Raw genomic sequence first — 26,885 nt, forward strand, 5'->3', positions numbered from 1 at the left:
TCATCACTTTATAGTTAACTTGTAGATAATGGTCCTAGAATTTTAACTGTACCTCTGCCATATGTGGCAATATGTAACATGTATAGCAGTTAACATTTTCATATGTTGGTGCCATGACAGGTGCATTTCTGCTCATGTATGTGTGCACATGGGAGCAGGCTCAAAATTAGGAGGGGGGGCTGGGGTTAAGTGCTTGGGTATAACTTAAATTTTTGACTTTTTTTTTTTTACTTTCACTAAAACTTTGTATATATCAATTGAGGAACAAAAAAACCCCTATGTGATAAAGAAAAAAAAATTAGGACAGTTTCTTTTTACTGAGACATCATTCTCATTCCACCTGCCTTCCATTGAGGTTATAGGAGTGACAACAGAAACTGGGAGTGACGTTCTACGGGTTCATTCTAGCTAGGAGAGATCAATGAATGGATGTTAGCTGGTCTCTCTCCCGTCCACCCAACAGCTTCTACTATGTGGATCCCAGGCCAACAGGTGGGACAGTGGAGACTGGAAAGCATGGCAGAGGGGGCAGCAGTGACAGTCGGCTTGTGGAGTGTCCACACACTCCCGGTGGCCCCTGCTACCACAGTAAGCGTTATGGCAGTAAGAGGGTTAAGGATGAGCTATGTATATGTCATACTTGGCTGATCATCATGGAAGCTAGAAATCACTGTAGTAGGCACCACTGCTACCACTGTATGCAGTGAAAGGGTTAAAGATGAGCTATGTAGGCACCACTACTACAGTGATTGCTGCTGGATTCCCGGATCCCTCTGCTGCTTAATGAACACAGCAGGTTGCTTGCTCTGTGGCTCTGTGGGCACTATCCAGAGAACACCTTGCATTTCTGTTGTGTTAGCAGCTTTCATTTTGGATGGTTTGGCAGCACGCCTTAGCACACTGAATATTGCATTGGACATGCACCTTTTTTAATGAAGCACACAGCTTTACTAAAGGCAAATAGACTGCACACTATGCAAAGTGCAGTTGGGCTCTGCAAGTGCGTTTGCTCCAGAGCTTAGTAAATTAGCAGAAGATCTGCTATCTTCCATCATCCAATCATGTGCAAGCAAAAATGCTGTTTTTTCTTTCCTTGCAAGTGATTGGGTTTTCTTTTCAAAGTGAAGTTTTACCTTATTTACTAAGCTCTGGAGCAACTGCACTTGCAAAGCCCAACTGCACTTTGCAAAGTGCACAGTCTATTTGCCTTTAGTAAATCAACCCCACAGTACACTGCAGTGCAGGTTCCTTTCCTGCTATTGTACAGGGTTTTATGGTGCCTTTAAAAGGAAGTTGACCGCACAATGTGAAAGTGACCTAAATCATTTTCCTGCAGTTCATGTGCTCAGTGAAATAGGGTGTTTTCTGTTTGTTTATCAGAAACCAATTTTGCAACTTTCCCTTATGGAAGCAAATTTCTGCCACCGATTCTACAGATCCAGTTCCCAAATAGAGGAAGTAATGGTCAGAAATGTAGGGCACAGGGCAAGAGAACATCAAGTAAATGGGCATGAAATGAAGCAAGAGTAATTCATTGACTCAGCTGCTCTCTGATCAGTCCTATGAAATAAACCATAACACTGTACAGCCCTAACTAGCACATAATCATTCTTTAACCTTGAACAGGATCTGCTGTGTACTTCTTCTCTTGAACCAAGCTGTCTGTGTTGTACTGAATGATTTTCTTCAATGTCAGCAACCACTCCTCCATTTCCTGTTCCGTCTCAGCTGCCAGATGATGGCTCGACTTATCTTGCATCCTCAGTTCGAAAGCATTGCGACGCAGCTTTGGACACTGCAGAAACAAGAGAGGCTATGCTGTCAATAGATATTGGAAGCAAACCAAACTCACAAAAATTAATTCATGGGAAATTCCTGTATCAACCTATATGAACTGAATGAGATACAGGGCATTATTTATCAGTGCGTCAGAATTTCCCCAGAGCCATATATAGAATCCTGCAATGGAGTTATTTTTTAAAGTTTTTATTTAACATATAACCAAAACTGAGCATGAGCTGTTCAATGCACACTATTATAACGAATTCACCGAATTACACAACAATTGTAAGAAACCACAATTTACTAAAATAAATTATGTTTATGTGAATAACTCTTTGTAATTTGATTTAATAACTCTTATACTGCTAGTGTTTTATAATCTTTAACATGGAACTCAAGGAATTAGAAAAAATCTACCCTTAGAGCTTACCCTTAGTGCTTGTGCACACCATGGTGCAGAGACATCAGTATTTCTGCACACATTCTGCAAGGGCACAACAAAATCAATTGTTTTCTATGTGCCCTGTTCACAACAGTAGTATCACGTGCAGATTTTTTCTTCTCAGGAATCTGCAACGTGTATAAAACTCATTGTGGCGTGCATGAGGAACACTGATGTAAACTGATGTCTCTGCAAGTGAAATCTGTGCATCAGTTTCAATTAGTTTATCTGCACGTATGGTGTGAATGAGGCCTTAGGCAGCCGGAGAGGTATGTGTGTGTGTTTGGTGGTGGTGGTGATGGAGGGGGTAGGATGGGGGGAGTCAGTAAAAACAGGCGCCTCACAGGGCTATGCACATGCTGCAACCATGATGCTTTGTGCCAAGATATGTTTAAAGCTGAATTCCAGGAATCCAGCTTCTTTGTAAAAAGTGAAGGCACACTATAAGTTATGTTCAGTGATGTTATTTATATCTCACAGGTTTACAGGACAACTAGGAGACTATCGCTGATAATGATCCTTCTGATCCCTTCAACAGTAGAGTCATTGCAGCTGCTATTTCTGCTTCTCCCCTCCTTCTGCCCAATCAAAGAAGACTTTGTATTATGTGAACACACTCACAAAATACAAAGGCTTCTCTGAATGAGTAATAGAGGAGAGCGGCGGGCATATCCGCTCTGTGTGCTTCTCTATTCTCAGATCCCAGAGTGGCTCTTTGGCAGAGAAATATACCTGCCAAATATAGTTAAGAGAAGTAGGTCCAGGAGATGCCATGCTCCTCTTTGGACTCAACTCATAGCATGCCTTCACATTTTACAAAGTAGCTGAATTCCTGGAATTCAAATTAACTCAGGCTGCAGGTTTCGACAGGGCACCACCTGTCAAACTTATCCATTGAGATCAATGGGGCTGCACTGCAATTGCAAGCTAAATGTTTGGCTCACAGTTGTGGAGTGGTCTAGTAATGTAAAATTGGCATTCAGCAATTAAAAAAAAAAAAAAAAGTGCCTGCAGCACCTGACATGCTTTGCATTGCGGTGATAAAAATGTCCTCTCATGTTGCATTTGCGGTTGTGGTGTCTGGGACACGACATATTAAACGGCCGTGCCAAATGCCGGGCTTGTTATTACAGCACTGTATTTCTATTGGAAAAGCCCGGTCCACCCACACAAAACACAGGCATTCAAGAAGCAATAGTATTGCCTGTTTGTCATCCCCTTGATGCTCTGTAAAAATTGATCAACTGCAAATCACTTTTCGTAGTCAAACAAGTCCTTACAGTGTAACTCCTGTCAAAATGTATTTTTTTGTTTTTTAATAGAGTGGAGACAGATATTTTTTCTGTCCAGTTTGCACTTCTGTCTGTGACAGCACTAAAGAGATTTTCCATGACTGTCTCTGATACATATACAAGAAACAGGAGCATGAGCATCACAGAGGCAGGAAGAAACAGACAGCAAAAAAAATACTGCCAGAGGTTATTACCGGGTACAGTAATTATAGAAATTAGAATAAAGGTATAGATTTACTTTAACACCGATTATATATGTACAACAATTATGCCCTATGATCAATCAGAATAATTTACAGAGCTTTAGTACACTTTACTAAATATACTGGCTATACACAGAAAGATACTCTACTTGAGAAAGAATCAAAAGAAGCTTTTACATTTGAAATGATGAGGACAGAATGTCTATATTGTATACATTAGCAGCAGTGATAACGGTATGACCAGAACTTCCATTACAGGTTATATACTGTTAATAAGAGAACCTATTAGGAATAATTGATATCATATGTAAGGAGAAAATGGCTTAGTCAAAAAAATACAATTTCCTTCTATGGATTTTGAAAAGCTTTGTCCACTAAAAACTAAGTTTGTAGAGGATTTCTCTACCAATGCCTTAGACTTATGTTGAATTTCAGTACAAGCTCCCACTCTACTAGGGTTGCTGATGTTCTTCCTTTTCTTTCTTTTTGAGCTAGCCATACACACTTTGAATGTACTAATCCATTGATTCCCCCATCCAGGCCAACCAGCAAAAAAAAATGGCAGCTGCCAGCTATTGTATTTAGCAGCCACTACACTGCAGCTGGTAAATACCTGACTGAATGCAAGCACTGTTCAGCCGAGACTTTTCGGCCAGCCCCTTTGACAAAAGAAGATTGTAAAGATTATCAAACCAGTATGTAAATGGTAGGGAGTTCTGACAGAGCCACCAACAGCTCAAATTTCTGCCAGTTCATCAGGAATTAGCCAAAATTCAAGCAGTGTATTGCCAATTTTGGTGAAAACACAGAATCAGCCAGGTGAAAATTAGAGAAAGCATTGCTATACGAAAGGGACTGGAACCAAGCAAAGGTGGGACAATGATAGAGCTAGGAATTTAACTAGGAAAATTTAGACACTTGAGTCCCAGAAGGCTATAATCTGTAACTCAGCTGTTTCGTCTTCACCCAAGACAGAAGATTTGTTTTGGTTCAATGAAAGCTGAACTCCAAGAATTCAGCCACTTTCTAAAATGTACTAGACTACTATGGGTTATGGCCAACAAGGTGCATGTCACCTCAAGAAATTATCTCTTTAATTAACAATTTGCATTTGACTAAGTGCTGGGAGCATACCTATTGCTATAATTCAGATGCTTCACCACTGGACCTTCTGGTCTCAGCTCCAGAGTTGCATGCAGCCACGCTGTCTGGCCTTCCCCTCCTTCTGCCCAATCACAGAGCGCTTTGTATTGTGTGAGCCCATTCAAAATATACAAATCCTTATGTGATTGGACAACAGAAAGGAGAAGTGGGCAGAGTTGCTGCTGTGTGAGAGAACAGTGCTTCTATTACCAGAGTGTAGGGAGTATAGCAATAGCAGTACTCCCAGTGCTCACTAAAACTGTCAGTTGTAAGTAAAAGAGATATGTCTAAAAGTGGCATGTACCTCATTGGACTTAAAGCAGTATTACATTCTGCTGTTATTCACTGTGAGCAGCTAAAATTTTTACTGCTGGAGAAACACACAATGTCTCTTCAGCAATAAAATACACCTACCTGCCTGCTCTCAGTGTTCCCCAGCATGTAAACTGAACTGCGCATGCCTAGCTCAGCTTACATTTGACAACCTGACTCCGGTGTCCTGGGATGACTAGCTCCTGTGCATGATCCCCAGTGACGCATCCCACGCTGGCAAATGAATGATGGATGGATGGCTGAAAACTAGCACACAGAAGAGGATGCTGGCATAGGTGAAGACAGGGATGGATGGAGGAAAGATGAGTACACCTCCTTTAGTTCTACTTTAACCCATAGTAAGCCAGCATATTTTAGAGAGTGTCTGAATTCCTGGAGTTCAGCCTTAACTTTTTATGTAACACAGCGTAATATATCTTTAAATCTGATCTGTAGCCAAGCCAAAAAATGTATTTCTTATTTTCAGTTATGTTTTGAAATGTATTTATCACCAGAAGATTCCAAAGCTTTGTATCTGCAATCACTTGCAGTCTCCCCTATTGACAGTGAGGCAAATTTTCAGCCTGTGAAGTGGGCAGAGCACGCCTTTCTGAATACCTCCACACACCAGTACCTGTACAACCCAACAACCCGTGTGCGTCCAGACAGATCGGCAGGAACCAATTCCTGAACAGAAACTGAAGCAATAGTACCAACAATACAATAGTGTGAATGGGCCCTAAAATGTAAGGAAATAAAGCAGGGATGCAATTTTCATAAAGAATATAAACTAGGACAGATAAATTGCAAGATATTTTTAGATGGCAACAGTTCAGTTTAAAGCAATTATCTGGGTGGGCCATAACCTGATCCATTAAACTGATACAGTTTATGAGATACATGAAAGTGTCATAACTTGTCTTTACTGGCTTCTTAATAATGATTTTTTATGGGCAGACATACTAAAGTATATTCAAACACAATCACTAAAATACCATGTTAGTATTAACATGTCATACTGTATGTACAGCTAAAACCTTTTTGTTTCGTTTACAGGAGAGAATAGTTCAAGCCCGTCAGTTTTTTTTTTTTCTTTTTACAAATCAATGGCTGCTGTTCATATGTAACTGCCAATACAAGTGCTTACATGCAATTAGGGCCTCAGATCGTCCCTGGATGTGGACAGATTGCATCTAGGGTCACCATTTCTGGCTGCATACCAACTGGCTGCTGCTACTTGTTACAGAATGCTGCTGTGTCCAGATATGATGTTTAGCTGCATCCAAACGTCAAAGCCTATTTGCCTGCATGACTCAGGACGATTTTCTGCTTTGGTAACAACCACAAAATCTGCCCTGCTGACAATGGTCTCTGTGACAAATAGAGTTGGGTGAATCTATCCAGCAGGGATACAGACAGAAAAAAAAAACCTCTCATTCTAAATTTCAAACCTTTCCTGCACTACCCAATACTAAGAAAAAACATTGTCTATCTATGTACTTTAATGTCATTTTAAAAGAAATTTACAATATTTTTTTTTTTACATCTGCAGTTTTCATTAATGCTGAACTTTATATTGCCTATATTTCACTTTCCCTCATTCCTACATCCCTCCTTAAATGTGCTAATTAAATTGTTTAAATAGAACATTGCCTTTTTCATTACATATTTGACCCAGTGAGGTAATTACAGTGTCTCTGTGCTTCTCTGTACAATGCAGGCAGACCAAGGCTAGTGGGAGGGGTTGCCTTGGCTCAGTACTCCTCCTCTCAGCACTGATACAAGCAGTAGGCTGGCTCTTGGGAGGAGTTATGCAAATGTCAAAATGCCTTGATAGGTGGATATCAGTCTGGAGTAGTGGCCATTCCCAGGCAAACTGTATTTGCATGCAGACCACATTAGATAATGCCTAGTGTAATACGAAGCCTCCATTGTTGAAAAACGTAAATGTAATAAAAAAAGGTAAGCCAGGGATGGTCAGGATGGGGATGAAAGAGCTAGAAATAGCTAGAAGATGCTGCACATACTACAGTCAGAAATAGGTAGACTCTACCTGACTTGCTGCAGCTTCTAATGCACACTGTGAGAAAATCACAGTGTACAATGAAGAAAAGACGGAGCATCTTCAGTACAAAACATGAACCTGTATATGCCTGGAGTTCAACTAATACCTGTTCATCCTGCCATAACATCCCTTCTTCAGGCACTTCCTACTATAGGGTGACAACAATCTGTCTTCTCTCCTGAAAAGTAGGGGCAAACACACATTGCCCAGACATGGTTGATGGGGAAACTGCATACTTCATATTTTCCTATTGGTTGGCTCACAATATCTAATAATGAGTCTAAACCTGGTTAAGGGGCCATACAAGGACAAAGTCTGGTAACCTTAGCTGACGTATACCAAAGGAATGTCAATGCAAACTGACCATGTCCTCAAATGATCATATTGTTACTTACAAGGGGAGTTGGCCAGGGGTTGGCCATTCCTTACACACAAATCCTATATACTACAGTTGTAACTTGGAACATTCAATCTCACATCAGAGCTGCCATTAGGCATGCGTATGAATCTGGTCATCGGCCACGTCATCATGGGGGGATTCCGTGATGAAACAACAGCTTTAGTTATGTATTCTTGTTATATTTTATAATACTATTTGTTATCTGTAGCCGTCATTACTCAATTAAATGTTATAAGTATTTGTGTGATGTCTCTGTGCACATATCAAATACAACACCAAAAACGTAAACTATCAGGTATCCATGGTAAAATAATGGTCTACTGTTGTCACCATCAGAAAACCCACCTCGAGAAATGCCATGCAGCCATCACTGGTGTGCAGTCAGAATATAAGCAAGTGACTGCAAAAATATTTATAAAAAATGGCAATGGAATATGATACACAGTGCTTAGGAAAACTAAATGCCATTCAGTTTGTGTTTATATCTACTTTAAGAGAAAAATCTGAAAAAGTAATGGTATCTGCTCCAGCTCTACAGTACCTGGGTAACATCAATGCAGGAATCTAGGAAGATACAGCCTTTTGAATCCTTTGAAGTTTTCTCATCTTTATACGAGTTTAGGATATAAGAACCATCGGGCAGCTGAGTCAAGTCGAAGTACCGTCTTCTGAAGACCTATAAAACAACAGATGGAGGTCACTGTCAGGCTCTGGTAATAATGCACCCCTCAGGATACCTTTTTGGAAATGCGGTTATAAATAAATGCGTTTAAGAGTTATGATCAACCTCCAGAATAAATGGGACTGAAAATTGATTCACAGATATAAAAGAAGAACTCGAGGCAGATGTTAAAGACATGCAGCTCTGTAATCAATAAAGTATAACTAAAACCAAACCATTTGTAGAACCCACCTAGTTTAGCTAGGGGAAGCTAGACCCTGATGGCAAGTGAGGAGCTGATTAGCAGCTCAGGTGAGATAGTCAGAGTGGTCAAATTCTGGTCAGGACTGAGAGATTCTGCAGGCCAGCCCTTCTGGAATTTCCCCCTGCTCTGAGGCTTTCGAAGGAGGGCCTTGGAGGCAGTGGGTGGATCTGAGGAATGCTTGGTTGCACTTTTGAGGGACCTCAGCCAATCCCAACAGGATGCTTGGCAATGGGCTGGACTCCCTTAAAAAGTGTTGGATCCTTTCAGTAGTAGGAAATTCAGGTGGAAGAAGGAGAAAGGAAGATGTGAGGTTGAGGTGGAAGACTGCCAGGAGGCCTAATGGGATGGGGCCTGCCTGCGAGCCTGGAGCTGGAAAGGAGGAAAACTCTGGACTCACTGCCCCCTGAGAGAGGACCACCTGTATGACTACCCAGCTGTAGTTTATAGGTTACATTAAAAGGTGGAAAAAGTTCTAAAATTATTTATATTTGTCTCATTTTTTTACATCACAGAAACCTGACATTTTACCAGGTTTATGCATACTTTTTATATCCACTGTAGGTCTGTCCCCCCACCCTGACTCATTAATCCCCTCATTTTTTTCCCCTCTGTTCTCCTTTCTACCCCAATCTAGAGTATCTTTTATTTCCCTGACCCCATGTTTAGCAATTAAGGACAGGACAAGACTGGCTGTCTGGTACAACTAGCTGCGCTGGAAGGATGTGTGATGTGAAACAAAGTCTTCTCATACTCAGTTTGCAGTATTTTGAAATCAGACTACAACGTTGTAGTAGAGCAACTTCTCTTTTACTCTCTCCATTTTATATACATACACTGATACTTTGTGGACATGTGGAAAAACATATGTCTACAAGAAGTACAATAAAAAATAAAAACAATAAAAAAATTGGCAGATGTTTTAATTTCTCTCCACTCTATACAAAACCAAAAAAAAAGGATTTGACTTTAGTTATACTTTAACATATCATTAAATGCATTTATCTGAATTTAACCTGAATCAGCATCTTGCAGTCCCTGCAGTGTGAAAGTGATAAGCAGGGCTGGAGTGTGAAAGTGATAAGCAATAGGAGGAGCCAAACAGTTCATGTGCAATGAAGGAGTGTGCTGATAGGAGGCGAGAGCAGAGTGACAAATAGGTGATCCCATCACTGTACTGCTTTTCCTTTGGCTGACCAGTCCTAGGCCGAGGTGGGTCAAGGATGACCTGCGCTCAGAGGAAGTGGGTTGGATGATGGTGGATATCAGACTGAGGACATCTAGCAGCAGAAAAGTACTGCGGAGGAAATTTCTGCATTAACGTTAAATACTGCAGCAAAAACTAGTTTGCTATGTGAACCTTTACTGGGTTATTTATTTTTAACTTGGTTGGCACTTTGCCTTATGGCACTGGGATCCTTGGTTCTAATCCCAACCATGACATTATCTGCATGGAGTTTGCATCTCCCTGTGCTTGTGTAGATTTTCTCTGGGTACTCCAGTTTCCTTCCACACTCCAAAGAAATGCTGGTGGGTTAATTAGCTCCTAGCATTCATGCACATATTAAATAGGGACCTTAGATTGTAAGCTCCTTAAGGGCAGGGACAGATGTGAATAGATATTATGTAAAGTGATGTATAAATGCCTATAATAATAGAAAAAATGTAATAAAAATCCAGCATTCTGCTTTAAGTAAATCACAAACATTACTTTATCAAACGTGAATTTGAAGCTAATCATGTTATTCTCGAGAGTGTGAGTCTGTGCCTAGTTCGATGTGAATGTGGCAGTAATAAGGTGACGTCACTGACGGCGTACCACCAATACTTCATGAACGGCAGTCAGCTCCACTTCCAGTAAGTGTGATTACTCATCCCAATTCTTACTGAAATGACTTTGTAATCAGCACTCTCTGTAATACACATTGAAATATCAGACTGCTACTATAAAGCCTTTTAAAAAGTCAGTTCAGGAAACGTGGAAACAAGTTTAGTAATGGAAATAAGATTGATTTTTATTGCATTAACACTGTGCACCAGACGTCTTAAGAGAAGAAATACCATCCACAGATGAGGAGCAGATGAAAAGTGCACAGCAACTCACAACTGGCTCCGTTCCCTGGCTATAACACATGTGTTATTCATTCTTCTCAGCCATGGGACTGACAGTAATAGTTAATGGAGCAAAGAACACATAAGTCAGGGTGACATTTGTCAGTATACTAACCATGTACTCATGTACCTGTCATGGTTACAAATTACTTCCCGGTAGGCCTGCAGGAAGCAGACTTCAGGCTCATTCACACTAGCTTGTGTCTCTGAAGTGCGATCCGGGATCAGATCGCTCCTAGAAAAGCATTTGACAGGCAGTAAGGAAGAGTTGTATGACCTCCTCACCACCTGCTTTAAAGTGGTTCTAAAGGCTGACGGTTTTTTACCTTAATGCATTCAATGCATTAAGGTAAAAAACCTTCTATATGTTGCTTTCCTCCCCAGTCCCCCTTATACTGTACTTACCTGAGCCTGTTGATGATACAGCACTGTGCACAAGAGCAGAGGGTCGCTCTGCTCTCTCCCTCCTCATTGGCTCAGAGACAGCAGCAAGAGCCATTTGCTCCTGCTGCTGTCAATCACAGCCAGTGAGGAGGTAGCAGAGGCGAGGCCCAGCCGAGCAGAGGGGAGGAGCCAGGAGTGCCAGTAAGGAACTGCAGAAGAGGAGGGTCTGAGCTGCTCTGTGCAAAACCATTGCATAGAGCAGGTAAGTATGACATGTCTGTTATATTTAACAAATACAATTAGATCCTTTACAATCACTTTAACTCCTTGAATACTGTAATTGTGTGCATTGCATGCGATTGCTGAGCATTTGCAGAGTGGCCAAATGGGTCATGTTCAGTGGTGAAAGTGAAGGGAGGTAAAATTCCAAGGTACACCCAAGGTACCAAAATGGGGAGCAGTTGGGGAAGGGAGGTTGCAATAAAAATGGGACTTCACAGGGCTTTACTGCCCATCCACTATTGTTAAATAGCCCTCACACTGAATTCTAAAGCAGCCTTTAATGCACATTAATGCACTTATAGCAGTAATGAGCATTTTAGACATGTTTCACAGGCATCAGGCGATGCTCCTCAAATGCCCTATGGGATCTGTTTTTTGTTTTTTTTTTAACATAGCTAAAATGGGAAATGATCACTTTTTATACTTTGCAACTGCACCATAGATGTGTTTACAGTGTATTTAGGGTGCCATTGTGGTGCATTTCAATCGAAGTGAATGAAAGCAGTTGCAAAGGGTCAACACTTGCCAAACAGTGCAGACAGCAGTATTTTTGCCTTGCGGCAATGGAAGGTGACACTAGAAACCCCAGATCGCTTCATAGAGAGCATCTGTCACAGCCCATGCTGTCACAAGGGATGTTGTTTATCCCTTGTGATAGCAATAAAGCTGATACAAAGAAAAAAGGAGACAGTGTTTAAAGCACCCCTATCCGCATGTGCTTGTGCTCAAATGTGATAATTTGTGATGGTCCCACCCCACATATGTGAGGTATCACCGCGTACGTCAGATTGAGAGCAATAATTCTAGCTCCAGACCTCTTGTGCAACCCTCAAGCCTTTTAAAATAGTGCCTATGGGGAGTTTTAGGTTCCATAGCTTGGCACACTGTAACAGACACACGTAATTTTATTTCATCTGTGTCACATCATCTTTTAAAAAGTTTAGCAAAAAATGTTTGAAATACTGCTTGTAGAGCTAACTAAAATCTGTCTTTATAGTGTCTTCCCATAACACCCTGCATGGCAAATATCAGTCTGAGAATGGTAGGGTCTGCACTGTGAGTCTATAGGGCTCTATTACTTTCAGTTATGCTTTTATTCTGACATGTTTGGGGATGAGTGTTCAAGCAGTCTGCAGGATCAGACAACACAGGGAGGGAGGTTTTGAGAAGTGTTATGCTAAACCATAGTGCAGTGAGCAGTGACAGGAAGCTGTAGAGCAACAGAATAAATCATTTTGTTATAGAATTCAGATATTGAGGTTCAAGTTCAACGTCAGTTCACTGTATACATTCACGTATCGCGCCAATAAGATCACATTTCAGGGGTTTAGTTGTCCTAGTGGTTAACATTGGAAATTGGCTCGCTTCAGTTAATGATTCACTAAAGCGGAACCTTACCTAAAAATTAAATATATGTCAACAGGCGGGCTTTTTATTGCAGAAGTGACACACTCTCCTCTGCAATGTCTTTTGCAGTAAAGAATTATGTTTCCTAAATTCTTGACACTGTATAGTGAGTTATGTGTGTGCAGCCAGATGCTGGAATAAATGAATGTCAGGAATTATTTCCGCATGACCAATCAAGATGGTCAAAGGTACCCAACCTGAAAGAACAGCAGGTGAAGATATCAGCACCAGTGAGGGAGCTTGTGGGTGTCACATTGTTCAAAGGGAGATGACACAGAAAGTCTTTAAAGTTTAACGATAGGGTGAGAATTGGGTTATAGCTTCCCTTTTCCTTATCAGTGATTATAGATAACTAGTGAACAAAATCTCTGCTCCAGTCTATCCTCCACTGGATGCCACCATCTTTCCCCCTGACCAGCATACAGAAGGTGAAGCCAGCCTGTCAATCACAAGCCGTACTTTAAAAGACATCTTTGACCTTTCTGTGATAGCCATGCAGGGCAGTAGGCAGTAGGATCTATCTGTTGACTTCTAACAGAATATCAGTAAAAATGCGATTTAATCAGCTTGTTTAAAAAGAAAAAGAAAAGTCCACCTGAAACATCTGATGGAGCAGAATATGGAGAAGCCATTCTATATTTTAAGACATTGGAGAATAAAAAAAATGTACTGAAGTGTATTAATTCACTTTAAGGGTGGCAACTAAAGGAAAGGATTTTTTGTTAGGTGGAGACGGGGGGGGGGGGGGGGGGGTATTACACATTAATATTTACAGCTAGGTTGCAAGTCAGAGTAGGATTAATTATATAGGTCACGCAAAAGGAGAAGCAAAGGTTTTCATTACAGGCACATGACTATACATATTTCATTTATATTTGTTTTTGGCTTTGAAAAACATTCCTTGAAAAGAAATGTGCCTGTTTAGTGCTGTCATCTTTCTGGAAGTGACATTTGTCAGGGGTGTGAAAATCAAAGGAGTAACTGTACAAAATTTAAATATTTTTGACAGGTACACTAGTTCATTCAGTATATGTGTATTTTAACCATGTACCTAACTGTTTCATTGCAGTTTCCCCTTTGTATAATGTGGTCTAATACACATTCTTCTGATCCCCAAATCCATACCATAATAACCTAGATGTTCTCAGCATATTTATGTATGTATACTGTATGTTTACAGTTGTAGCTGACTCCCAGCGATTCTATGGACCAGCTTCCTGGGCACCATGTCTGATTCACTTGCAACCGTTTCCCACAGAATTTATTTGGCAAATTTTTTATGGGTTAGATCGCCAGGTCTTTCCTCATCCCTCCCCAGTTGATCAGACTTGGGATCATAGGATAATACATGTGCACTGCCCATCTGTACACAGATACTAGGGACAATTTAGACAAGACATCATGTCTGGAGTGTGGGAAGAAACAGGATTACTTAGGGAAAAACCCGGGAAACATGCAAACTCAGTACAGATAGTGACCTGGCCAAGATTCCAACCAAAGACCTCCAGTATTGTAAGACTTAAGTGCTCACCATCAAGCCGCTGTGATGTCCCATTATATATAACCTTTTTTTGTTCCATAGTAAAAATGTGTGTGCTCTCAGTAAATCCAGTGGTAGGGTGCTGCACAGTTCAGCGACTATCATATTGGTTTTGAGTGCTCTGACGCTTAAACATCAATGCTCGGTGTAATTGCTGCCAAGCTTTTTTCTGCAGTGCATGCACTCGAAGTCCATTGTCCATTTTCCAGCTCAGTAAGAATATTAACACAGAGGAGGCGGACAGAAAGTAGAACACCTTGACATTAGTCAAGACTCGTATGACCCAGAATTATCTGTAATTACCTGATAAAACGGTAACGTAATTGTGAAAACAGAGCTTATTGCTGGCAATCTCAATCCTCAATTTTGATCTGTGTCAACCATGGTTTGGATACTACAATCACCTGGTTCCCAAGTCTGGTAGTGGTTCCAGGACATGGTATACATTAACAATGACAATAAATTACTTTTATCAACTGAGTGAGGACAGAAAATATTGTTGCCAGAGCTTATTGCTAGCAATCTCAATCCTCAATTTTGACCTGTGTCAACCATGGTTTGGATACTACAATCACCTGGTTCCCAAGTCTGGTAGTGGTTCCAGGACATGGTATACATTAACAATGACACTAAATGTCTTTTATCAACTGAGCGAGGACAAAAAATATTGGTGCCAGGTGCAGAATAAAAACAGCTGGCTAAAAAAATTTTAAACAGCAGTTTTTACCATTTAAAATTACTGCCTAAGATCAGGTACAACAAGGTGTGTTCCATTACTGGTTTTGCTAGAAAAGCCTCCTCTATGAGCCCTCCTGATCTTGGTTTCACTTTTTCACAAAGGGTCTGATTTCCTTGACTCTGGGGCTAAACTGGACCCACTGCGCTAAGTTGACATACCAATCATTCTTCTGTCCAATATGAGTGTTTCAGTAGCCCAAAAGAGAGCCGTCACTGGACAGCAGGGTGATGAGTGCACGTGGATCAGACGTGGATCAGAGGGGCACAGAGAAGGATTTTCTGGTTAATCATGACAAAAGAAGGTTTCTTGCAGTACCTGTTCTTGGACAAGACATTTATTTTTAAAGTTTAAAATGACTAGCAGGGTTTCTTTAATGAGAGTCTGCCATGGGGAATAAAATTGTTGCCGGTATATATACATCTGAGAAATCTTCACTACTGGGATACCTGTGCTCTTCCTGTCTTTGATCTTCTAGTGCTACAATGGTTAGAAGCTTTGGTCTTCAGGCAGAACAGTAGTACAGATTGTCCTATGGGGACACACCTCTCCTCCCTCATCCTCCATCAGACTCTCCTCCATTCACAGACTGTGTAATAAGCAGTGTAATCAAAGAAAGAATGTTTCTCAGTGGAGGAGGAGGAAGGAGGGTGTGTGTCTCCATTGGACCATCTGTACTACTGTTCTGCCTGAAGACCTGATGTTGTTAACCCCTGCAGCACCGGACGTTCAGCAGCAGGAAGAGGACAGGGAATTCCTGTAGTGAAGATTTCTCCAGAATCCAGGTAGCTGTACAACATAGGACTGGTTCATTGCAGGTAAGTGATGTATGGATTTTTGTTAAGCTAAATTTCAAGTTTAAGGAACAAAGTGTCTGTTATTCACAATTAGTAAACAAGGAGATAAGAATATCAACAAAGTAAAATGATAACCTATATTAACCTATAGTAAACAAAGTCAAATGACATTCCGGTTCTGAAATATATTTTCTATTACATTCACTCCCAAGTGTTGTTTTGTATATCCAGCCAACTGATGGATCTACACAGCAACTCTGAGATCTGCCGATTATTCTAACAATCGCTCAAACCCAATGTGACTTTTCCTGACAGCCTGAGTGACATTTAGGGGTTTATTTACTAAACCTGGAGAGTGCAAAGTCAGACTCACTTCTGCATAGAAACCAATCAGCTTCCAGGTTTCATTGCCAAAGCTTCATTGAACAAGCTGAGGTTAGAAGCTGATTGGTTTCTATGCAAAAGTGAGCCTGACTTTGCACTCTCCAGGTTTAGTAAATAAACCCCTTAATGTCTGTCTCGAAGCTTCCCCTGGAATACTGGAAATTCTCTTTACAAACATGCCAGACACACAATGTGGTTTACGCTGTGTGAATACGTTTTCTTTAGTGAAGCTGTCCCATTTGCACTGGTAATAACTATATGGTAGCATTCAGGGAATGGCTCCCATCGCAGCTTCTAAACGACACGGGAAATAGCACTAAAGGATTGTCATAAATTAAGAGAATACACTTAAGATTCTTGGCAAAAACCAATCACCCTAATGTACTCACATTTATCGGAAATGTCTCTGGACCCATACCATATTATTACTTATAAAGTTACAGTAAATCCTTGACGATCTGTTGCGCAGTCTAATGAGTACTTAGTACACTATATTGCCAAAAGTATTGGGACACCCCTCCAAGTCATTGAATTCAGGTCACCTCCATGGTCAAATGTGTATAAAATCAAGCACCTAGGCATGCAGACTACTTCTACAAACATTTGTGAAAGAATGGGTCACTCTTCGGAGCTCAGTGAATTCAAGTGTGGTACCGTGATAGGATGCCACCTGTGCAATAAGTCCATCTGTGAAAATTCCTTGCACTAAATATTCCACGGTCATCTGTTAGTGGTATTATAACAAAGTGGAAGCAACTGGGAACAACAGCAACTAGGCCACTTAAAATGACAGAACGGGGTCAGCACATTTCATTCTGCTCTAGGAGGATGCAGAAGCCCTGACCTCTGTCTGGACAGTGCTGATTGGCCCTGTGCTGATCACATGCACTCCCCCAAGAAAAAAAAAACCTGACTTGAGTGACTCCACATATCAGGAGATAAGAGGGGGGACACAGGAAGAAGGGGAGGATCAGAGAAGTCAGGATCAAACAGCAGTTTTACACAATGCAGAGGATTAACACCTTAGGTTTACTGCATATACAGACTGATTTTACTGTTGTGGGTTTAGTAACATTTTAAGGCATCAGCATACCAAAACATTTTGGACAATTTCATGCTCCCAACTTTATGGGAACAGTTTGGGGATGGCCCCTTCCTGTTCCAACATGACTGTCCCAATACTTTTGGCAATATAGTGTATATCTGAAACCCAAGAACAGAAATCCAATATATTTCACCCTAAAAGTCCTTAAAGAGGAGCATCAGTCACGTTTTATAAAATGAAGTCAGCAGCTACAAAAACTGTACATGCTGACTTTTAATAAAAAGACACTCACCTGCCCTAGGATCCAGCGCTATTCTAGTCGGGAAAGTGACAGCCGTGACCCGGAAGTGACGTAATGGATGTTGCCTTCCAGGTCACATAAAGAAGGGGAGCAGACGTTAGTCCCCTTTACTCTCTCCCCTCCACCCACCATGGATCTTCCTGGGCCTGCAGATGGGCAAGCGGAGCCAGGCGAAGGGGGCACCAGAACTAGGGGCTATGGAAGCAATTGGCGGCAGCGGAGCCACCTGAGTTTTATACACAATCCCGGTGGCTGCAGCCAATGGATTGTGTATAAAACACCATGCTCTCAGAACCTCACAGCGAAATGGCTAAACTATGGGAATTATGCTACACCTGGCCATAGACAGTTCAAAATTCAGCTGGTTCAGCAGGGACCAGGTGTATTTTGATCCATCTATGGCCATTCCTGCATGAGAGAAGTTGACCTAGAGATCAACACCTCTCAAACGGTAATGTTGAAAAATTTGTGTTTGATCAGCACTGCAGCCAATCTGCTGCAGCGCTGATCATGTATTTTTAGAACGGAGGAGTCCCTGCTGTCAGAATACAATAGTGCAGTGGGAAGGATTCCTACATCCAGCTCGAGTGTGGGGATGGGCAATCTGTTTCTGTAACAAAAAAAAATCATCTATGGCCAGTTTTAAGCTACCTTTGCCATGCCCCCCCCCACACACACACACTGCAAGGGTTAAATAGGCTCATTTAGTCTAGGAGTGCTGGCATGAGCTATACCTTATCCTGTCACATAGCTAGAGAAAACCTGCCCAAGCCTGGAATAAAGTTTTCAATTATTTTCCCTGCACCCCAGACTAAACCAGCATTTGAATCTTGCAGTTAGTTGTCCCCATTGCTCAGATAGATTTTGTCTAATTCCTGGATTTCCGCTTTTTTAAGGCTAAGTACAATTTCTGCAAGCACTGAAATATACCTGTTGCCATTAGAAAAATTTGTAACCTGTGAACTGAACTGAGATCCTAAAGAATGTTATCAGCTTTCTTAGCTGTCTTCTGTAAAGTACAATGCAATGCCCCTCTATGAAATAAAGAATGAAGTGGGGAGGTGTTTGTACTCCAAATCAGGAAACCGTCCTAGGTTTATAATACTGCTTCTCCATAGATACAAAGCAGTAAGTGAACGTTGTCACCCTAGAACACAACATGTGTTACTAGCAAGATTACTTGGTTAAAACTAAAGGAAAAAAATTTAAAAAAAGGAAACTAATGCAGCCATCAAATCTAAGAATTGGTAAACTTCAATATATTGCATTTTTGTTTGGGGGTTTAGATACACTGTGAACCAAGCAATGTTTGTTTTAGTTCTGCAGGTTCTGGTGTATTTTAAAAGGCTCATTTTAATTTCTGTCCCCATACTAATTTAAGGTCAACCATCTCAAAAATACTGTACTATGATAACTGTAAATGCACAATTCAGTAAATCATTATTACTGTTTTTTTCATGATTTTTCTTTTTTTTTTCCACCATTGCATTCATACCAAGCTGTCCACAGCAAAGGATGCTGTAGTAGCTCCAGCAATTGTTTTTGCAAATAGGATTTAAAACTACAGTATGTTAGAAAAAAAGATGCCAGATGGCAGCTTGGGCTACTTAAGAATGGAATGATAATTTTGTGGAAATGTTTGGCTACTGTTATATTGATGCTTTAGAGCTGAGGTATCCAAACTTTTTAAACAAAGGGCCAGTTTACTGTCCTTCAGACTTTAATGGGATCCAGATGTTGGTGTCAGTGGGAGGAATAGTACCCCATGATTGGTGTCAGTGGAAGGAATAGTGCCCCATTGTTGCTCTCAGTGGGAGGAATGGTGCCCCATCATTGCTGTCAGTGGAAGGAGTAGCACGCCATGATTGATGTCAGTGAGAGGAATAGTGCCGCATCATTGGTATTAGCGGGAGGAATAGTGCCCCATCATTGGTGTCAGTAGGAAGAAAAGTGTTGGTGTCAGTAGGAAGAACAGTGCCCTGTCATTGATGTCAGTAAGAAAAATAATACCCTATCATTGGTGTCAGTAGGAAGAATAGTGCCCCATTACTGGCGTCAGCAGGAAGAATAGTACTCCATCATTGGTGTCAGTAGGAAGAATAGTGCCCCATTACTGGTGTCAGCAGAAAGAATAGTATTCCATCATTGGTGTCAGTAAGAAGAATAGTACTCCATCATTGGTGTCAGTAGGAAGAATAGTACGCCATCATTGGTGTCAGTAGGAAGAATGGTGCCCCATAGTTGGTGTTAGAGGGAGGAATAATGTCTTGTATCAGTGAGAGGAACAGTGCCCCAAGGGCAGGCTAAAGGTAAGCAAAGGGCCACATCTAGCCCCCACAGTTTGGAGACCACTGCTTTAGTATAACAGACACTTTAGCCTATGATTTACTCCTCCACAACCTATCTGTATGGCAGGACCACAGACAGCAACAAACAGGACTGCTTCTAACAAAAAAACAACTTTTGTTGTTGCATGAAATTCTCCACTATTACCCTTCTATTGCAATAGTGAAATCATCTCATAATATTCTACAAGAATGAAAAAAATATCAGCCAAACCTGTTAAGAGGTGAGGTTTTCCTGTTTGGCAGATTAACCTCACTTCCTTTCCAGATGGTGGGTGTCAGAAAGAATATGAAGTGAGGGGAAAGCCACCCCAATGGAGCACAGACAGAGGCTCTTACCCTTCCCCACTCTTTCCAAAACAAAAAAACATTGAATTGGAGTTGGACTTTAAGGGTAATCTATGCACCTAGACACCTGACTGCAACAAGTATGTGTTTTAGGGACTAGATACTTGCTTTCCACAAGTTGTCTGTCAGGGACTCCTTACAAAGTGCTATTGAAACTAAAAGCTGACCTTCAACGTTGCATTTAGTATTGCACAGCTGTGCAGGCTCCTCTCCTGTATATAAAATGGTCAGTCTGATTTCACTGCACACCGTGAGTTTCTCACAGTGTGCATTAGAAGCTGCAGCAAGTCAGGCTCTGCCTCATTTCCTGTTTGGGAATCACCATCTAATTCTTTCCTCCCCAGCTTTCCTCTTCTTGGCCCACCACTTGAACTCTATGGATTTCAGTTGTTTTAATCACAGAGGATCAGCATGTTTGCGTCCTTGTTGGAGACATTTCTCATCACTTCCTGTACTAATTGGAACTGATGGGAAATCACCCCACTAGGGACTGAGATGGAAATAAAAAGCAAACAGAGCCCTTTAGAGTGCTTTTATACTGCTCTTGTGCGGTTTCCCCGCAGTATACCTGCAGTTTTTGTGTGGGTTACCTGCACTTTCCCACAGACTTCTAATAAATCAGGCATTTTTGGTGCATTTTCTGAAAGTGTACCAAAAGTCTTGCATACTGCATATTTGGTGCACTTTCAGAAAACGTCCAGTCTATTAAAAAGCGAGGGTAACCCGCACAAAAACCACAGGCTCACTGCACTGTGGGGAAACCGCACCAGAGCAGTGTGAAAGGGGTCTTAGACTTCTCCACTCTTTCCAAAACAAAATAAAACACTTTCAATGGAGCTGGGCTCTACACCTTTCACAGCACCTTCAATACATATAGTGCACAGGGAAGGGTCCTAAAGTGGGAACTTAGTGATTTTTTATTTTTGTGGGTGGAATAGGAAAGGGGGAGAAGCAGTCTCAGATTTTCATTGCTAGCTGTGTCCCTGGTGGGGAGCATCACCCTCTCTATTAATCCTTGGGCGACAGAAAGTAAAGGCAAAGTTGAAATGTTATCTCTAGAACATGTGAGGGTGAATCTTCCAATAAAGACACCTGTTTCAGTGACAACTGTCTAATAGCGATAAGCCAAAGATACTTGGGTTCAGATCAGGGTGGGTTCAGCAAACTGTATTGCAGTTTGGATGTTGAATCCAAACTGAACCCCATCTGGGATCCAGCTGAATTCCCATCTAGCAGCAAAATGGGTCGGGCGAGGATACGTTACTGGTTGTTAGGATGCTGGCGGCCACCGGTAATAATACCCCTACAGCCGGAGGTTCAGCTCAGTTGAATACCCATTTAGTTTGGCCTTCGCTGAACCTCTGAACAAGCAACATTTGGCATGAACATGGGTTTGGACTGAATCCAGGAATCCCTCCTGTCTAACATGGGTATTTATCTCAACTTAGTAGAGATTTTCTCTTACTTCCCGCTGCAGCTCCAGGACAGGAAGTAAAGGGAAATTTCCCAAACAGGACATAGACTGAGAAAAAATAAACAGAGAGGAGTTTTAACCCTTCCATTCTCCATCCAAAACTTAAAATACATAAATATATACTTTAAGGACTCTCAAACATGACAAATATACTGTACATCCATCCTCCTTCTTGATTGATAGATTATAATAATAAGCTCTGTATAAAAGCTTGCTTACACAGAGTTTTGCTATCAAATGTTGTCAAAATAATCATTCAATAAGCCTGTTCATAAAAGAGAGGAATCTTGTATGCAAGACCTTTATCATTCAAATGCACATAAGGCAGCATCCCCAGAAAACATGATATGTGTGTTGTTGTATAGCACTCCGTTAGGCCTTGCTCCTCTGAGTTTTGTATATCACATATCACAGGTGCATTATTATTCTGGGAGTACAGACAGTACAATTATCCCTTGGCCCATGGGGATATCTCCTATAATTTACCAGCTGTTCATTCACATTACATTCATTACAGAAAAAAGCATAATTCCTCTTCCCTTCACATCTGCAATTCTGTGTTCTCCTAGCTGAGATTTTGCAGGGTACACACAATATAAAATTCTAAATTTGACTTAGTTTTCCTTTAATGTAGTAAATGAAGGCCTAAACAGGATATCCAATGGCCAAAGGAGTAGAAACAGTAGTAACTGCACAATAGAACAATGGCAAAGAAAATATATTGTCAATAATAAATAAATGGGACCAGAGAGTAACCTATAAACCCAATACTATGGGCAATCCTGCCTAAAGGGGGTAGTACCATAATAACAGTCCCGCATTCTAAATTACACCACTTTCACCGCTGGCCAGCACTCTGGGGCCCACATTTGCTGTTGGTGCATTCAGCATAAAGTTCTTACAAGTATTTTCTTTTTATCAAGGTGTAGTGGGAGGTTGGCCAGTGACCTCTCACTGAGTCCTGTGGTGGCAGCTGATCTTTTTCTGTTCTGTGTTAGCATTGGGTCAAAGTCAGCATCCTCAGCATTCTTCCCAACATTCAGGCAGTGGGCTCAGTCAGTGACAGTAGTGTTTGCCAGTACTAGGGAATGTCTGCAGCTGTGCCTCTCCCTGTCCCAGATGTGGCGGTGAGCAGCCTGATGCACAGTCTGCCTCTCAGGATGTCCTCCTTTCATCTCTCTGAACCCTGAAACAAACATTACATTTTTCCACCCTACAGAGCTCCAGTGAAACTGTGAAATATAGTTCCTCTGCCCAGTCCATAAAGCAGGCTTAGTCTGTATGGAACTATGTCTCCCACAATCCCCCCAGCATTCACAGCAGTTCATGCAGTCCACATCCTCTTCCTGTGTGGTAGGTGGGCTTAAACAAGCTCCAAAAAGCCTGTAATAAAAGTCTCCTCTTCACAGCTATCCCTGTCCCCCTGTAAGCTCATGCAGGAACGGCAGCAGAGACAGTGAAAACTGACAGCCAAGTCCATGCAGCCGATCCTCTTATCTCAGCTCTGCAGACTGGGCTACATATTGTAAATTGCTGTGCAAACTGTTGGCAATATATAAATCCTGTATTATAATAATATTAATATAAGTATTGGCAAAACACAGATTCAATTTATAGTGAGAGTTTAGCACCTTTATGAGTCAAAACTAATAATAACTTTAATGGCTGATTATAATGAAGACTATTTCAATCTGTTAAGGCAAAGGGCTTCTTTGTCAGGCTGGTTATACAATTTTGACATTAACAGGACTTGCTTCTTCTTCTGTTGATTAATACCACTTGCTTGGGCTTAGAATATCAAAAACATAAGATGTCAGAATGCTTACCTTCATAGTGACAGGGATTGTAGTCCCTATATTTGCTTTGTAAAGCCAGCCTTGTTTAATTACTCCTCCTTTTTGAGAGCATACTGATGCAGAATCCTGCAGAGCAATCACAAGATGAAATGCATTATTATTATTTATATAAAATAAAACTTTTCTATTACACATATAGAAGTACAGTGAAAACTTGAGATATGTCCCATAAAGCAGATCTACTGTATCCTGAAATAACAACCTCTCACTATTGTGACCATTAGGGATAAGAGCACTTAATGTATATCTCTACTACTTACCTCATCTTTGTCAAAGTCCTCATCAATCTCATATAAATGGCTGGGAGTCTTCTCTGGCCGAAAGGATTTGCTAAAAAATAAATAAATAAATATGAATATATTACCGTATCTGTATAACAGTAAAGAGCAAAGCAATATGGATTTGCCAATTTTTGTACGTCTCTTAAAGGAATTTTTTCACATTTTTTACCTGTAATACATTTTCTGAACAATATTTAAATGTTCAATTAGTCTAAATGTATTGTGTTCACATTTTCATAATGTTTGTGACTATTCCACATTTTCCTAGACATTTAATAAAATAATCTTTTGCTGATCACCTAATTCATATGTATGGCAGCAGGAAGGGTGGGCCTTAGCTGCACACGTGTCCACAGGGATCAAGGTTTCTGTGCTCAGAGGGTGTGCACTGCACACTCCCAGCACAGTGATCAAGCTATCACAGACAGCTCCCGGTCTCTGTTTATGATCAAGAGCTGGCAGGATAGATTCCCGATCATGTGACCACTGTGACAGCCAGTGACATTGATCGCATGATTGAGAAGCCCATTCCACCTCCTGGCATTAAAACCCACTTAAAGGGCTGCCAGGATGGGATGGGAAGTGGGAAGGGGTTAGAGATACTGAAATATATAAATATCAGAATTATAAATGTCTGAGCTTTTACCCAAACTTTGACATCAAAAGACAGCCAATCAAATTGACAGCCAAGTACATTGATCACAAGACTGGGAAGTCCATTCCGCCTTCTGGCCCTAATACCCACTTAATGGGCTGCCAGGAGGGTGTGGGAAGGGGTTAAAGATACTGAAATATATAAATATCAGAATTATGAATGTCTGAGCTTTTCCCCAAACCTTTACATCAAAAGATAGCCAATCACATTGACAGCCAATTACATTGATCACAAGACTGGGAAGTCCATTCTGCCTTCTGGCACTAAGACCCACTTAATGGGCTGCCAGGAGGGGGTGCGAAGGGGTTAAAGATACTGAAATATATAAATATCAGAATTATGAATGCCTGAGATTTTATCCAGTCTTTTACAGCATTTTCATTGTGTTCATACAACAGAACTCACCAGGGCAAAGCTCGAAAGTCCCCTGAGTACTCCTCAAATTTGTAGTTCACCACTTTCCAGTCCGAGCTGTAGTACTTTATGCACTAAAAACATGCAATAATTATGTAGTGAAACCATAAAGGGAAACTAAACACTCTCTCACAATCACATCAGACTAATGACTACTTTACAGCACAGGAACATAGATGCAGGCTTTAAAAAAATCCTAAATGCTAAAAAGGTTTTTATTAAGGACACTGAAAAGAGATTCCAGTTTTCAACTGAAAAGATAATTATTAAATAGAAATTATTGTAGAGGTAATGTGTTCTTCAGTACTTAGTTTTGTTTCCTCCTAACTTATCAAGAACAGGTTTATTGAAGCTGCTATATGCCTCATTAATGATCAGAACTAAACAGTGGTATTCCCAGTTAGTAGTTTGAAAAGAGAGTATCCTTCAACAGATGACCTCTGGGTAATGAAGAACTAAAGACTCATTTGTCTCTTCTCTGGGGCTATTGTTATTTAGCCACAAGGGCAAAGCCAGATGCATTTAGACTGGGCTGCCAAACGTAAGCACATTTTTCTGGAATACCCCATGGCTGATAAATGAAGAGTATATCTACAGTGTGAGATCATAGGTACTGCTGGCTCTGACTGCTGATCTCAGGAGAGATGGAGTAAGACTTGAAGTGTATCACTAATGTGCTCACCGTTCTGTTTGCTGGAGGATCTGACATGACGAAGCAAAGCCCTGCCTCTACCAAGATGGCCACCTCCACACACCATGGAACAAGGCAAGGTAAATCATCAATGGAGAGAAGATCAGCTGCAGGGAGATCATAGGCAATACTAGTGACTAGTCTTTGTCCCTCTGACCTGTCCTCTAATTGGGCACAGCTTCCATAGTTCAGTTACTCTTTAACCACCTCCCGCCCACCATATAGTAATATGACGAGCGCAAGGTGGTTCTCTCGTTCTGGGAGGACGTCATATAACGTCCTCCCATTTTCACTGCGCATGCGCGGCTCAGGGAGCGCGGAACGTGGTGATCGGCGGTGCGCTGTGGCCCTCGGATACAGCGGATCACCGATCACGGAAAGAGCCGAAGATGTCGGCTCGGTCATGTGATCAGCTGTTTCCAATCACAGCTGATCACATGTAAACAGGGAAATGTCGGTTATCGCCATTTCTCTCCTCTCGAGCTGTCATGCTGACAGCTCGAGAGTGGAGGAGAGCCGGTAATCGGCTTTCCGCGGAGGGGACATATACACTGAGCATCAGGGCACTGATGATCAGTGTGCCCTGATGATCAGTGTAGCCCCAGCAGTGCCACCTGTCAAAGTCCATCAGTGCCTTATGTCAGTGCTCATCAGTGCCTTGTGCCAGTGCCACATCAATGCCACATATCAGTGGCCATCTGAGCTGCCTTTCAGTGTCACCCATCAGTGCCAGTCAGTGCCACCTATCAATGCCAATCTGTGCCACCTATCAGTGCCAGTCAGTGCTGCCTATCAGTGCGCATCAGTGCCGCCTATCAGTGCTAGTCAGTGCCGCCTAACAGTGCCAGTCAGTGCCGCCTATTAGTGCCAGTCAGTGACGCCTATCAGTGCCATATATATCAGTGCCATATATCAGTGCCATGTATCAGTGCTGCCTTTCAGTGCCCATCAGTGATGCCTGTCAATGTCCATCAGTGCCACCTACCAGTGCCTCCTCATCAGTGCCCATCAGTGCCACCTATCAGTGTCCATCAGTGCAGCCTATCAGTGCCCATCAGTGCAGCCTCATTAGCGCATATCAGTGAAGGAGAAAAATCACTTATTTACAAAATTGTATAACAAAAACTAAGAAAAAACATTTTTTTTCAAAATTTTCAGTGGTTTTTGGTTTGTTTAAGAAAAAATAAAAAACCCAGAGGTGATTAAATACCACGAAAATAAAGCTCTATCTGTCACAAAAAAATGATAAAAATGTCATATGGGTACAGTGT

The 26,885-nt window shown here is 41.4% G+C and overlaps 1 protein-coding gene across 2 annotated transcripts in view; it reads right to left on the bottom strand.

Annotated features, from left to right (window-relative positions):
- DOCK11 (dedicator of cytokinesis 11) overlaps positions 1–26,885 on the bottom strand; it is a 318,014-nt gene that overhangs the window by 251,871 nt on the left and 39,258 nt on the right. For both annotated transcript variants that reach the window (XM_089657960.1, XM_089657959.1), the window contains exons 4-8: positions 24,915–24,997; positions 23,834–23,903; positions 23,544–23,639; positions 8,181–8,315; positions 1,618–1,795 (exon numbers count right to left, since the gene is read on the bottom strand). In XM_089657960.1, coding sequence (XP_089514086.1) covers positions 1,618–1,795; positions 8,181–8,315; positions 23,544–23,639; positions 23,834–23,903; positions 24,915–24,997 — 562 coding nt within the window. The remainder of the gene's footprint in view (positions 1–1,617; positions 1,796–8,180; positions 8,316–23,543; positions 23,640–23,833; positions 23,904–24,914; positions 24,998–26,885) is intronic.

The sequence above is a fragment of the Staurois parvus genome, unplaced genomic scaffold (genome assembly GCF_062004578.1).
Source record: "Staurois parvus isolate SC_StPar_1 unplaced genomic scaffold, SC_StPar_1.0 ptg001045l, whole genome shotgun sequence".
Classification (NCBI taxonomy): domain Eukaryota; kingdom Metazoa; phylum Chordata; class Amphibia; order Anura; family Ranidae; genus Staurois; species Staurois parvus.